The following is a 14,909-nucleotide window of genomic DNA, read 5'->3' as shown; positions in this document are numbered from 1 at the left end:
GTTTCTATGGTATTCCATTTATTTGTTCCATTTATGATAAATTTTTAGTGATTAAATATTAAATCTCTTACATGAATTTGTCTATATAAAAAACAATTAAAAATGTATACAAAACAAAGCATGTCTGACAATGTTTTCCTGATATTTGCAAAATGTTCTAAAGCTCATAGAAGAGACTAAGGTTTTTCAAGACCTACTCTGATTTAAAAAAAAGTTGCTTTCAATGTGTTGTGGCATTTTTCTGATGATGTAGAGAAGTACGATTAGAGTTGCATTTCTGAGTATTTCTTTGCTGTGAATGAAAATTGCTGTGAATCGGGAGCAGACGAAAAAATGCAGTTTGCGAAAGATCGTATTTGTGACTTAGAAAATACTCTGGGCAAGGCCACAAGCAGTAACTCCTGAAAACCAGATTAGATGAATGAGCTGAAATCCTGGAGTTTATATGCAGAAAAATCAAGAGTATCTGAACGGGAGGCGCAGGAGCAGCTGGAGGTCAAGGCACCGGTAAATCCTCTTCCTCCTGCCGTAGCCTTAGCTGCCTCCATCCTCCGACTGATTGAACCCAGACCGCCCCAGCATCAACTCCAAACTTTCACGGACAGATTAGGCGTCTGCGTGGTTTGCTCTCGAACTTTTAATTTGACACCGCTCGCTTCCCGTCAGATCCATTATTAATGAACGCTAATGGCTCACATGAAGCTTTGAGGCACGTATTGATTAGGTTTGTCTTACCTCTCGTCTAATGATAGCAGGGTGTGTGTGTGTGTGTGGGGGGGTCTCTCATTGTCACTTTCTGGAAGGGTCATGAAGAATAAACTTTGGGATTGTCTGTATAACCGAGGCGGAAAAAACTAAAGTGCAGACGTGTCTGAAAGATTTTAAAATTTTTAATATATGCATGAAATAATTAAAACACTTTTTAAAATAAACATAAAGGGAAAAGCAAAAAAAAAAGAATAACATCAACCAAATGCGTGTTTTAGTGGAAATGACAAACTTCCATTATGACAGTTTCAAAATAAAGGGTTAAAAATCAATTGTTAACGATTATTTCCCAAAATAATACAAAAATCTTAAAGGAAACTTTCTTTTAACTAATAATATACAGTATTAGAACTTTTTCTTATGTTTATTAATCCATTTATTGTAAACTCAATATATGGATTAAAAAGTCTGTAAAGGAACAATAAACTCAAAATAATAAAACACTAAATTCAAAGCTTTTTTTCCTGGATCACAAATAGATTAAAATCTGGGGGGGGGGGGGGACTTTTTTTAAAAGTAAAGGTTTCAGTTTATCACTAATTTTTACAATTCCAAATGTGTATGGTGTAACGTTGTGTAGTGAAAGCAGCTGTAGGAAGTAACTTTACTCAAACTGATCCAAAAAAAACGTATTTCTTGTCTAAATATTAACTATAATAAATTTTATTTCTCAAAAACATTTTGGCCGCTGGAACATGACTTTACTTTGTAATTTTGCCATTAAATATGATTTAAAAAAATGTCATCTTTTTAAAATTCAAATAAAAGGAATTACATTCGAAAACGTGTATAAATAAATCTCAAAGGCGTTTGTGTTTTTAAAACGCAGAAAGTTCCAGAAAACCCGCCTGAACGGAGCTGAGGGAACAATAAAGTTCAGCGATTTTTGACTAGTTTTGTTGCTAGTCTGTTGCGCGCACGTGCCGCCGGCTCCTCCAATCAGCTAAACCCGCCGCCGCGCGCCTGTCCGACCCTTATTGCCACGATCAGTGAGCGCAGCTGGCTGGTCTCGTTCCGAGTGTACCTGTCGTCTGCAAACGGCAGAGTTCGGCCTGACTGGGGGTCCTGGGTCAGCAGAACCAGCTGGAAGCCAGAATTAAGGTAAGAACCGGGTCGGGTGGACCCTTTGGAAAGGGCGCGTGACTGAACTCCGGTCTGGCAGGTGCAGGCACGCGCTCAAGAGAGAGGAGATGGATTTTTGTGAAGCCAGAAATTTTCTCATTTAGGGCCCGAGCACGTACTACTACGCACGAACTAGAACGAACTTCTCCAAACTCCAGACTTTGGTTTTGTAAACTAAACACATTTCCGATGTTAAAATTGCGAAGCTTTTAAGTTAAGTTTTTACGGTTGTTTGTGACCGTGGCTGGCGTCGAAATTCGAGTTAGTTTCGAAATCACGCCATGAAAAATGGCCATTACTCAGCCATGCATAATCTAATCTGCTCCCAAATTGATGTGCATGATTGTAGTCTGACTCTGAACACATCTGCAGTGGAAGCATTTTTTAAATTTATTTTATTAATGCGCACATGAATAAACTATTTATAGTTTTAAACACTATAAAGGTTTATGGAAGAAAAAAACATTCCAAATTTCTATTAATTCAATAAATTACTTCATTAATTTACCTTAAAACACTCAATATGTGTTAAATATACAACAGAAATGTTACTACTTTAATAAATTCATCACAGAATAAACTGTAGGTTCTCTAAAACACAAAAATCCTTTAAAGTCATGAAAATATTTGCTAAATACATTAAAGTATTTATTTATTTTATGATCTCATGAAAATAACTGTATAATAGAAAAAAAAGAAATAATACAAATCCTATGAATTCATTTAAATATTCACTAAATATACCATAAAACATTCTTACAATGATATGGATGTATAGCAATGTATAAAAATATGCCATAAAAACTTATGCCTATTCATTTTAAGGAAAATTTAAATGTTTTAATCTTAGGGAACTCCTAAATAATACGAATTTATGAAAATATTCACTATTCAAACCAAAAAACAGCCAAAAAAAATACAGTTAAAGACTAAAATCTTATAAGTTCATGAAAAAATTAAATATATATACATAGGACACTCTACAGTTCTATACATTTATGAAAATATTCTCTTATTCTACATAATTATACACACTTATTCCTAAAAGATTTGTTTTTAATCTTATAACTTCACATGATTGAAAATGTTGACTATATATCTCATAAATTCATATAAATATTTAGCACTTAAAGCTTCTAGAATCTCATCAAGTCGATTAGAAGAAGAAAAGATTTGATTTGATTTGATTTGAAATGGTTTATGTCAAGCAATCAAGGATAATACACAAAAACAATACAATCATCAGTCATACAATAACGTGTCAAACCTAGGATAAATAGACATATTATTAAATATTGCTTGAAAGGGAGTGGAAGGAAGCGAACTTATATAATCCCCCCCCCCCCCCCGTTATACTGTAACCATTTAATTACTTGATTTATCATTATCCAGTTCATAACTTTTATCAGACAGAATAATAATACTAGGTATCAATAAACAACATGACAAAGATGAATTACTTGATTGTTATGTAAAACAATAGACATGGCTATTTTAGAAATCAACATTGTAAATGCAGATCATTAATATATACAGATTATGTTCATTATGAAAATCAGAGGATCAAAGGAATTGTTTTGAAGACTTATAATGGATTTTCTTTAGCTGTTTTATCCTCTTCAGAACCTCCTCAAATCAAATCAGTCTTTTTTATCGCTCCTTTCCTCCGTTTCCTCCTTTTTCCCTCATTCTCGTCTCGTTTTCCTCTCAATTTCTTTTCCTGTTTTCTTTGTGAACGTCCACACAACCTGTAATCTGCAGTCATACTCCAGTTCATTGGAGGCCGTAGATGTTCCTGTGAGATGGAAGGATTTGCTTTCTGTCGGATTCAGCAACAAAAATCATTTAAACAGATGTTTTCTATGAATTAATTTGTATGTATAGGGTTATTTGGCTCAAATTAGTTGGAGGTACAGAACAGAAACTTTATCGAGCAAAAGCAGAAATGAGCATTTTCTCACCAAAAGCGATGGTTGCCGTGACACTGTAGTTCTTACATGAAAACATCTAGTATCTAAGTATTGTATAAATAAATTCTAACGTCACATGACCTTGTTGATTTAATGGAAACTCTTCCATAAATCGTCGACTTATTTTTGGATTTAGCAAAGTAGAGAATCACATTTTTTTTTCTTTTCACTCTATACACTCCTTTATTGCAATTGTATTTTTATCATGAATATGTGTTCCTGTGCGTGAAACGTGTGTGCTCCCGTGGCTGAAGTCGTAAAGGTACAAAGTGTTGTGTAGATGTTGACGTTTGTTTCCTTCATGGACGACGTTTGGCACCAAGTCTTTCCTGTTTTAGAGTCAATCATGAGCGCCTGTGCATCAATGTTGTGTCTCTACTCTGGGACCAACATTCAGAACAGGCATTTTGTTCTCCTGCTAGGTTCTAGCACGTTTAAGAATCTCCGTCTTCTTTCGTAGCGCTCCTCGCCCGGCGCTCAAAGCAAGAAATCCTCACCCTCAGCGAGGGTTTTTGAGTCTTCTTCTCTAAGAACCGAGCCGGTTCTGCTGCTAGGATCTGTCATTCTGGACCCTTCAGCTGTAGAGAACATCTCAGCTCGGATCTGCGCTGCATTTAAACAAAATCTGTAACGTGATAACGTTGTCCTCCAGACGTGACGGCTGAAGGACTCAGACGTGTTCATAGATCTAAACAGGAGGCGATAAGGTTCCAGTCGGGTTCTGGTTGGTTGTAGAAGGTTTTTTTATTTTTATTTCAGTCTGAAACAATTTGAGGTACGACAACGTTTTCCAAAATTCTACGTAGATGTTTAATTGCCATCTATTAGTGCATGTTGTTGTACGTTGCTGTCGATCCTTTTTTGTTATAAAAATGTATCTGATGTTTCATTTTATGGGGTCAGAGGGAACGGACTCTTCTTTACGGTCCGCTGTGTCGCTGTAGTTTCAGCTCCAGTCTTTAGCAGCTCTTCGTGCTCCACCTTTCTGTTAGGACCACAGATAGATATGTTTGCATTAGATGGAAATCTCCAGGAACTATTGGATGAATTAGACAGGCTGAGTGGAGATTGAAGGAGGACAATGTAAAGGGTTAGGATCCACCAATGTGCTTGGTCACCAACCACGCCCCCTAAATATACACAAGTTACCCTTTAAAAAAGTCAAATCGGCTCATTTATAAAGAAACCTAACCCGTCCCCTTGCAGTTGTTATGAATAAAACAAACCAATAAACACCTAAACAGTTTTTTGACACCAGCTTAACATTAGTTTTAATGTTTTTTTTTTTTCCGTTTATTGTGAAAATTTGAATGGGAAGTAGCTCCTTTCTAACACCAGCGGAGGTCATTGGAGCAACTGCAACTCCTGCTTATCAAACGCATTTATTTCCTATTTTCTACCTTTTTTCAGCTGTAGATTTTAATGGGACAAACATGGATGTGTTGTTTGGGGGATGCCCCCCCCCCCCACACACACACACACACAGCTGACTACAATTTCTTTAGTCAGATTTCTGAGAAGACGCGGGTCAATAAAGTCAGATGCTGACCTGAGTTTTCCCGTCGTTCTCCGTCCACTCTGCATTTTTCTTTGCTTTTCCTGTCTGTGCGGTGTTCCTGGCGTCCAGGAAGAGGACTTTCCCAGCACTGTGAAGCTGTTGAGGGGCCTTTACAATGACACAATGAAGTGCAGAGAACACGCCGGCACTCCGACTTTTGTTCATACCCAAATGTCTCCACTGGTGTTCCACAGAGCTCTGTTCTGGACACCCCTCCTCTTGATGTGTACCACATTTTCAGCAGGTCTATGGGGTTTGAACCAGGGCTGGGCCATTAGTCCATCTAATCGATTGATTCAAATTTAGATGAGTTATTTTTGGGAAAAACTAGATTTTCTTTTCCTGCCCCTCCTGTGAGTAAAGTCGGTCCACTGGTCTCTGGCAAAGCACAGGTGTGAAAACAACAGCAGCAAGTAAAGAGGAGCTACGTTCGTGGAACGGTCGTGAAAAGCCATAAATTTACGTATGCATCCTGCAAAATTCATGCACAATTGCGTAAGATTTACGTAATAAATCCTCCGAAACTAAGGAAAATATGCGTATACTGCGTAATTCTCAACTGTCAAAATTTTTTAAACGTCTCAAAACTGAATTCCAACGCAAGAAACAGGCATGACCTATTACACATGGATCACGAAAGACCGAACTTTCATACGTGGAAATGCAAAATGAAGGTCGCTGCAGTGGGACACAGCCTTTTTTGTTTATTTTAACCTTTTGGATTCACTAACAATGTCAGTCCTATACAGGTTGAATAACTTTGGTCCTAGAACAGACCCAGTAGTGAATATTTGAGCCGGTATACATTTTTTAAAATCACAGAAGTCAGTTGCAGTTTCTGCGTTAAACCACAACTGATACCCTCAAAAAATACAGCAGTTAAAGTGAAATAAACATGTGCATTTGATCAAAGAAACCATGTTTTATTAGATTTAATGAGGTATCTGAACACGATCCGCGTCCCTCAAACCCAACCAGAGAACCTGGATATGTTGGTCTCGTGTGTCCGGTCGATCGGCTGCTCCTATCCGGACAGACATTCCCTGATACTGGCAAAGACAGCCAATCGAATGGCCTCTGCTCCCTGTAACCCAACAGCTCTCTGGGGACTCGTTGAGTTGAGCGCCGCCTCTGATGAAAGCTTCCAGCACTGAGAGAAGAACTTTCAGCAAGACTAAGCCAACCAAAGAACCAGAGATGCCTTTTCTGACTCCCTCCGTCCTCCTGACCCTCAGCTGCTACCTCTCTGAGTTGTTCCTCTCCATTCACTCCTTTGCTAGAAAAACAGATCAGATGCAGAAAGGAATCTAAAAGCATCAATCCACGAATCAAATTCAAAATTTTCAAAATAAAACCGCCACATGCAGAACCCTCATTGGTTCTTTGAGGGTTTTGAACCAACAGCGCCAACAGAACCGCCCAACTTTTCCGAGATTTACCACAACTGCAGACCTTCTGTTGGCAACGTTGATTGTATCTATAAACTGGAGTGAGCGATTGTGATGTCATCCGGTTCCAACGAAATGAAGTCAGTTCAGTCGCCATTTTGTCCCGATTTTGTCATGTTGGTCTAAATCAGTTGAGTATATGTTTCCATGGCAACCACTCTCTCCGATCAGGAGTGGGCTACATGCTGGTTGTGGGCGGGAACATTGGCGTAGCGTAGCCCTGGCGTTGCTAATGTCCGTAGCGGTCTTGTGATTCTTAGCTTCACACATCTCCCCCACAGGTTTCACCAGTAAAGCGCTTCTATAAGTTGCTTTCAAAATAAAACGCATTCCCTCTTTTGGAAATGTCAAAATAAAAGTTTGTCTGTTTCTCCAATGAGAGCCTCTGTCTGCGTTTGACCAGGTGTCCTCAGCGGGGGGCAGACACTCGACCAGGAGGAGCGATGAGTGAGTACGCTGATGGACAGATGTTTAGAGGAAGTGTCCAACATGTGTTGTGAGGTCCTGCAGGAACATGACTGTCTATTCTCTGCAGGTTCCTACATCCCCTACATCAAAGAAGAACCCCTTACAAAGCAGGAAGCCGCAGCTCCTGCTGCTCTGCTCCCAACGGGGATGAAACGACCTTTGGAGGAGGGCAACAGAGGCCACGCCCACTATTACAAACCCAGGAGGAAGCGCCAGCGGCTCTCTCTGCCTAAGAACGCCCTGGAGCAGCTGAACGAACTCCGGCCGGGCCTGCAGTACACGCTGCTGAGGCAAAGCGGGCCGGTCCATGCGCCGCTCTTCGTCATGCAGGTGGAGGTCGACGGGCGGTTTTTCCAGGGGGCGGGTCTTACCAAGAAGAAGGCCAAGCTGAGCGCGGCGGAGCAGGCTCTGCAGTCCCTGCTGCAGGTCTGCAGCACGGCTCAAGCACCCAGACGCCTGTCTGTCCCCACAGACTTTACATCTGACCCGTCAGATATTCCCAGCATCCTCTCCAAGGCCTCTGAGTTGTCCGGCCCAAACGACGACCTTTCCGACCCGGGCCTGCAGACACCTCCTATTTCCTCCAGCCCCAAGAATTCGGTCATGCTGCTCAACAAGATGCGCCCCGGCCTCATGTACCTGGTCTCTAAAATCAGGGAGGGCCACACCCTGAAGTTTGTGGTGTCCTTGACGGTCGACGCCCAGACGTTTCAGGGTTCTGGCAGGAACAAACGGCTGGCCAAAGCCCGGGCGGCGCAGGCTGCTCTGCGGGCGCTCTTCAACCTGCAGCCCGAGCGGGAACCGTCCCGAGAGCCCGTACCCCGGGAGGGGCCGCAGCTCCACCTGCCACAGGTACAAACCCTAGCACGTTGGCCACTCCCTCCTGGGACCTGTGAAAGGCTGAGCGGCGGAGCTGGAAAGAGAGAGGATCTGACCTGATGTTTGGGGGTTTTCAGGTTCTGCTGGGATCCTCCAAATGTTCTCCATTTTCACTGCAAAACAAAGGAACTTTCCCTCTTCTTACCAGTAGTACTAGTTACATTTACTCAAGTAACATTCTAGTCTAAACAAAGGCTCTCATATTGGTAGCTTTAGTGAACGAAAGTGCTTTTATTCTGAAGGAGCAGGATTGGACTAGCTACTGTACTTTTTTCACGTTTGCGTCGTTTCCACCATAAAACGGGTAAATATTTGCACTGGGGTGTACTATTTTTCTGTCATCTTCTGTTTAAAGATTTTGAAGCAGATAAAAAAAAACTACAGAGTGATATTTCTGCCACTATGTTGCAAACAAAACTTTCTAAGTTGCAAATGAAAATATAAAATATTTGCTTTACAAATTTGTTTTTATTTCAATTTTTTTTCTTTCCTTTTTTTGCTAAATAAAAATAAAAGCAGTTTTAAAAAAAGCAAATATTTAATATTTTTATTTGCATCTTAAAAGGTTTGTTTGCAATGTAGTGGCAGACATATATCTCTATAGAAAACACCAATCCATAAGAACCTGCTCGTATTTCAAAATAAAATGCCACATCCAGACTTCTCTCATATCACTGCTGGATATTTATTATATAATTTTAAAAATGTCTGTTTTGTTTTTATTCCTGTCTTTTATTTTTGCTGGACTGTGAATCTGAGTGATTTTGTTTTGAAATGTCGCCGCCCTTCTGGGCGTGACCTCTGATTTCCCTGACGGTCGTCGGCTTCTGTCGCTCAGGTCCTGGCAGACAGCGTCTCTCGCCTGATTCTCCAAAAGTTCAGCCAGCTGTCTTACAACTGCAAGTGTCCACATGCTAAGCGGAAAGCCCTCGCAGGCGTTGTCATGACAACGGGTAGGTCTTTGCCATCGACTGTATCTGAGACGCGTTTGAGTGTGATGTCATCAATTACTTTTGGCTCCGACTCGGTCACCATTTTGTTCACCATGCGGACCAGCCGGACGATGTTGGTTAGTAGTGATTGGGCCAAGTCGGTCTGAGTTTCTATGGCGACCGCTTTCACCAATCAGGAGTTCACACCCCTGCCACTTGAAGGCAGGTCACACAAAATCTGTCCAACGTTTTGAACGTTGGACGTGTTGGCCAGCGGGCTCCGCCAACTCAACGTGGGATTTTGACGTGTTTGAGCCGGCGGGCACTTCCTGTATGGAATGCCGGTAGGGGAGGGGGTCACTCAGTTCATCTCTCGTATACAGTCAATGGTATTTCTTCTAAGTCAGGACGTCCTAGAGACGGTTTCCAAAGTAAAACCTTTTGTCAGTTTATGTTTTCAGCTGTTTGAGTTTTTAGTTTGATCTTCAAAATAAAAGTCTTATAGTTAAAGTCTCATTAGTTATGACCCATCTGGTGGAGCAGTGAACAATCTGGTAGCTGGGTCATCCCACCCCAATCCAAACCCAGAAAAGTTGTGACCCAGCCTTCCAGTCTCAGCTTTAGATGATCTACAACTTGGCCATTGATCTTGTATAAGGTAAAGGAGGATCTAAAACAGTCCGACTGTCAGGTTCACATTCTGTATTAAACAAAACGTTCATCAAATAATAACCCCCCCCCCCTTAGGTTTTGTTGCTACACAAATCGATTTCAATATTTTCGGGGGGATTTGGGCTACAAATGGCAAAAACATAGACATTGTTAGATAAATGTTCTCAGAAGTTCTTCTGTTTAAAGACCTTTTTGGAACCCCAAAGCATTGGGCTATCTGGCCGTTTAAGGGTTGACATAATCGGGAGATTACAAGAATTTGGAGGAATCTCTGTGCGTCAGTGACAAAGTTCACGATGCCTCCATTTTGTTAGGTTGTTTTTGGAACTTCCAGCTTCGTCTCACTATTCAGTTCTATCCAAGTTCCTGATTGAAAACCAAAGGTTCTCGGGGGTTTTGGAGAACCATCTGCTCTACTCCGGGTGACCATCATTCAGGTGTGTTTCAGCCTCGCTATGCTTCCTCCTAGAAAACGTATAACCTTATTGGCTCCTCAGCCATTCCAAGACCAAGAGCAGGAACCACATCTCATCAGGTTCCTTCAGAATGTTATTTAGATGTTGTCAGTGTACTCCATCCTTCCAGGCCTGATTATGATGTTTCACGCTGAGTTATGATCAGTTTACAGTAAACGGATCAAATGCAGGAACATTTTGACGTTCCAACCCGCCTGGGGTTGAAGGTTTGACTCCAGCTGCCGTTTCCTCCAAAGATGAAGGGGTGGAGCAGGCGAGGGTCATCTGCATATCAACGGGGACACAGTGCATCGATGGAGAACACCTGAGCGAGGACGGTTTGACTGTCAACGACTGCCACGCCGAGGTGGTCGCCCGCCGCTGCCTGGTCCGCTTCCTGTACTCCCAGCTGGAGCTTTTCCTGAGGTGATGGTTCAATCAAATGTTATGTTTATATAAATTAGCTTAATTTGTTCATTCGTCATTTTTTTCATATATATTTGATTTTATTGCTCCATCATTTGACCGTTACGAGCAAAGTTACGGAATCGAATACAGACCCTTTTGGCTTTACTGTTTGCGTAAAATGCTATTGATGCTACATATAGTTGGAGAATCCTCAAACGAGTCAGTGTGGTTTTGTATAGTCATGAATGTGTTGTCACTCTATGAGCACTAAGACTCTGAAAGTACTGGATTTGGCTCCATGAAGCTTTGATGATCACACATATAGATATTAATAATCAGTTCATAAAAATATATCCATCATGTACGGCAACCCAAGTTGGACAAACTACCTGTAAATGTTATTTATTTGTCTTTATTTATTGGGTAACACTAATGGAGCGGAGGGTTTATAGACTGAAGCAATAGATGACTTTGAACAGATTTATGTTCAACTCTGTAGGGTTTTGGAGCCATGAAGGCCTCAAGTCCTGAACACCAGCGGCGGCAGCAACACACCAACAACGCACAATTCTGTATCTCTGCATTTTAGACGTCCGTTTCTCAGTCGAATGTTTTGTCAGCCAGAGATGAACTAGTGGATCTGGTTTTACGCTGATGATACAGGTGTCTATGTGAAAGAACAAATACACTAACACACCATGAGGAGACATAAACCCGCCCTTTACACGCCAGCATTGGCTGTACAGATCATATAATGTCAATGTCACACACACCGGTATGGGGTTGACCCCCAAGGGTGTTTTTAGGTTGTCCGTGTCTATGGCGGGTCATAGAGAAGAGTGGCTACATCTGAAGTTGTTCCCTCAAGGCTTGTTGAGAATGGAACATACCATCATTGTGTGTCTGTGTGGCAAGTATATCGGGAAGTATTTGCCCTTGCACTACACCCTAGTCGTTAATTAGAGTAAAGCCTTATGTTATGTTCACGCTGCCCTTGGAAACGCGTGTTCAAGGAGCCAGTTTCAATGGAAAGTCATGTGAACACGCGTATATGTGCATTTCAGGCTTCCACATTCAAAACTCTTGCGTTCAGGCGTTGCTGCACCAACATTTAAGTCAGTTTTCGGCCTCTACATACAAAAACCATTGAACATGCATTGAAAGTTAAACTAGATGAGCTTTGAAAAATATGGGACGGTAGTCACTTATTAATAGTGCCCCTTTTTAATTCACGAAAGTGTCAACTGTCTGAAAATTAATCATGGAAGAAACATTAATAATTGCGTTTTGTGCCCAACTAGAATTCAATGACTCCAAGTCAGAATAGAGCTGTAAAAGAAAAAGCCTGAAGCAAGATTCCCGATCTATGGCCAATTTTCTATTCGTCCGAATCCTTAGAATCAGCGTACTGAAATCGAATGTGGTTTTAAAAAAACATTTAGAAGTCAGAAAAAACCTCATTAATTCATGTCCACGTTTAACAGCGTTTAAAAAAAACTTGCAATGTTTTGTACTTTTAGTTTGGTAGAATGATCTCTCCTCCTAACGTTCTCCACCATTGAAACCTCAGTGAGGATGAGGAGCACCACCAGCAGTCCATCTTCAGAAGAGGCGAGTGTGGGCGAGGCTTCAGGCTGAAGGACAAAGTTCAGTTCCACCTGTACGTCAGCGCTTCCCCTTGCGGGGACGCCTGCATTTTCTCCCCCCACGACACGGGGGTGGAGGGTGAGCTAACATCTCGTCCCAAGTCCAGCGCCGCAGAGTCCACCGCTTCATCCCCTCTGTCCCTTTAGGTTCGGGCGACGAACCCCTGAGCAGAAGGACCCGTGGGGTTCTGCGCACCAAAGTCCAGACTGGGGAAGGGACCGTCCCAGTTCCCTGGAAGGAACCCCTCCAGACTTGGGATGCGCTTCGACGGGGGGACAGGCTGCTCACCATGTCCTGCAGCGACAAAATGGCCAGGTGTGGAACTCTGGTTTGATGTTCCAGGTTATAGGGGAACACTTTCACAATAAAAGCACGCGGATTGTTAGCTGCTAATGGAACTTTGGGATTCTTTATGGGATTAGGGATCTAGTTATCCCTGTTTTCAAACTAGTCCCTGTTTTTTTTTTACTTTTCAGATTCTGGCCCCTGTTTTTTGTGCTATTGCTGCTCCCTTATAAGGGCGGGGCCTGTAAGGGGGCAGCAATAGCGGGGGCAGGGCTCCATAAAGAACGACCCCTTCAGCATGTTCACATTCGTTGCGCTTTTTCTGCGATCTGTTCCTCTTCTGTTGGTTAATTCCAGTTTTGTTGTTTTTTTTCTTCTTTGGTTTTGGTTTTATTTCCGTCAAATTTAAATTTTATTTGTTTTATCAAACTTTTTCATGATAAATTCTTAAAAATTTGTGAATAAAATACCGTCGTGTGTTTGTTTTTTTACTTTTATAAAACCGCTACTCTATAAATGCAGGTGTAGGGTAAACGATTGACCTGTCAATCATTATGAGTTAGTGGTTGGTAACTTGGATGTCTCCGATTGCGTTAAATCGTATTCTTGCGTCTCTGGTGAGGTACAGGTGGAACGTGTTGGGGTTCCAGGGCTCCCTGATGAGCTACTTCACCGAGCCGCTGTACTTCTCCAGCATCATCGTGGGCAGCCTGTACCATGCTGCGCACATGTCCAGGGCCATGTACGGCAGGATCGGTCCGTTGGAGGGCCTGCCGCCAGGTTTCTGCCTCAACCGGCCGCTGCTCAGCGGTGAGACAGATGCAGGAAACGCCCGGTTCTTGGGTCACGGCCTCCATCAAAGTTCCCTGACTTTGGTTCTGCAGGAATAAGTAACCCAGAGGCCCGGCAGCCCGCAAGAGCTCCACCCTTCAGCGAGAACTGGACTGCAGGTGACGACGATGTGGAGGTGATTGACTCCACCACGGGGAAAGAAGAAATGGGTGGACCGTCAAGACTCTGCAAACGCGCCTTTTACTGCCGCTGGATGCAGCTGCACAGCAGGGTGAGCAGATGCTGGCATTATGTTAGCTTTTATTTAGCTAAATAAGAAATTGGATTTGCTGAAAAGATAATCAGCTAAAAAAACAAAAAATAGTATTTGCTAATTTGCTAATAACCCAAATAAATATTTCCTTATTAGCTTAGTAGTTAATAATTGTATTTGCTATCAAACTAAGTAGCTAAAAAAAACAAATACTAGGCTACATCTAAATGATGCACTATGTAGCTCAAGCAGCATTCTGTACAGCTGTCCGAATCTACAATTTCAAAATCGAGAGTCCTGAAAATTTCCCAGAAGTCACTGCAAACAACCACTGTCCATTGATGCTCACCAGTATAAGTATAATATAGTCCACAATGCAATTTCTTCTTAACAATTTTTGTTGAGGGGGAAATAAATGTATTTTTTTAATAAACCATTAACGTTTTCAGTGGTTATATAAAGTCGTATAAAACGCTCAAATGAACTAGATGTTGGTGATGTCATGAACATTTCAGTTTGAGAGAAAAAAAAAGCATTTTTAATGATTTTGATGCTTTTCCACAACCTCATCCCAGACAGAAATACACACTTTACTTTCTAAATCTTTGTTTGAGGCCTCAAACTCCTTTTTTAAGCTATAGATGTGTGAAGCCTTAAATATGAGGAGGATCCTCTTTGGTCTGACAGCAGAAGTGAGAGTTTTTCTCCGTCTTCTTGTCCGTGTAGCTGTCCTCCTTCCTGCGGGTCTCAGCCCCGCCGCCCAGCAGCTACCACCAGGCTAAGCGGGCGGCCGAGGAGTACTGCTCCGCCAAGCACACGCTCTACAGAGCTTTGGCTGACGCTGGACTGGGCATCTGGGTCAAGAAGCCCGCAGAGCAGGACCGGTTCTCCCTGAGCAGCTCCTGACTCCTTTCAGATGAGCTTCCTGGTTGCCATGGAGACGGGACTGGCAGCAGACCCAGCAGTCCAAAAATGGATATCCTCAGTTTTACCTTGTTTCTGACTGACATGTGCAAAGTCTTCTGGCTGACGCAACAGCGCCACCTGCAGGAGGGGAGCCCTCGTACATGGAAATCATTCAGACCATTTGTTTATTAGGAGGAAAAAAGAATTAAATGTTTGATCTTTTTTATGTTCTGTTAAGCTTTGACGCTCAGATGTTGAAATGTTATAAATAAATGAAGAGGAAAAAAACGTGAGTGAGCGAAACAAATTGTTCAATAAAGTTGCATTAAAAAAAATCTTGTCTGTC

The 14,909-nt window shown here is 42.0% G+C and overlaps 1 protein-coding gene across 1 annotated transcript; it reads left to right on the top strand.

Annotated features, from left to right (window-relative positions):
• The first annotated feature begins 1,642 nt into the window (after positions 1-1,642).
• Positions 1,643-14,805, top strand: LOC101171892 (double-stranded RNA-specific editase 1). Its single transcript, XM_011494488.3, has 10 exons — positions 1,643-1,869; positions 7,270-7,313; positions 7,402-8,186; positions 9,052-9,166; positions 10,530-10,698; positions 12,251-12,405; positions 12,474-12,642; positions 13,241-13,422; positions 13,497-13,675; positions 14,384-14,805. The coding sequence occupies exons 2-10, from the start codon at positions 7,310-7,312 to the stop codon at positions 14,561-14,563; spliced, it is 1,938 nt and encodes a 645-aa protein (XP_011492790.1). The 5' UTR covers positions 1,643-1,869; positions 7,270-7,309; the 3' UTR covers positions 14,564-14,805.
• Positions 14,806-14,909: the final 104 nt, after the last annotated feature.

The sequence above is a fragment of the Oryzias latipes genome, chromosome 2, assembly GCF_002234675.1.
Source record: "Oryzias latipes chromosome 2, ASM223467v1".
Taxonomy (NCBI): Eukaryota; Metazoa; Chordata; class Actinopteri; order Beloniformes; family Adrianichthyidae; genus Oryzias; species Oryzias latipes.
This window is presented reverse-complemented; position numbering and strand designations above follow the sequence as displayed.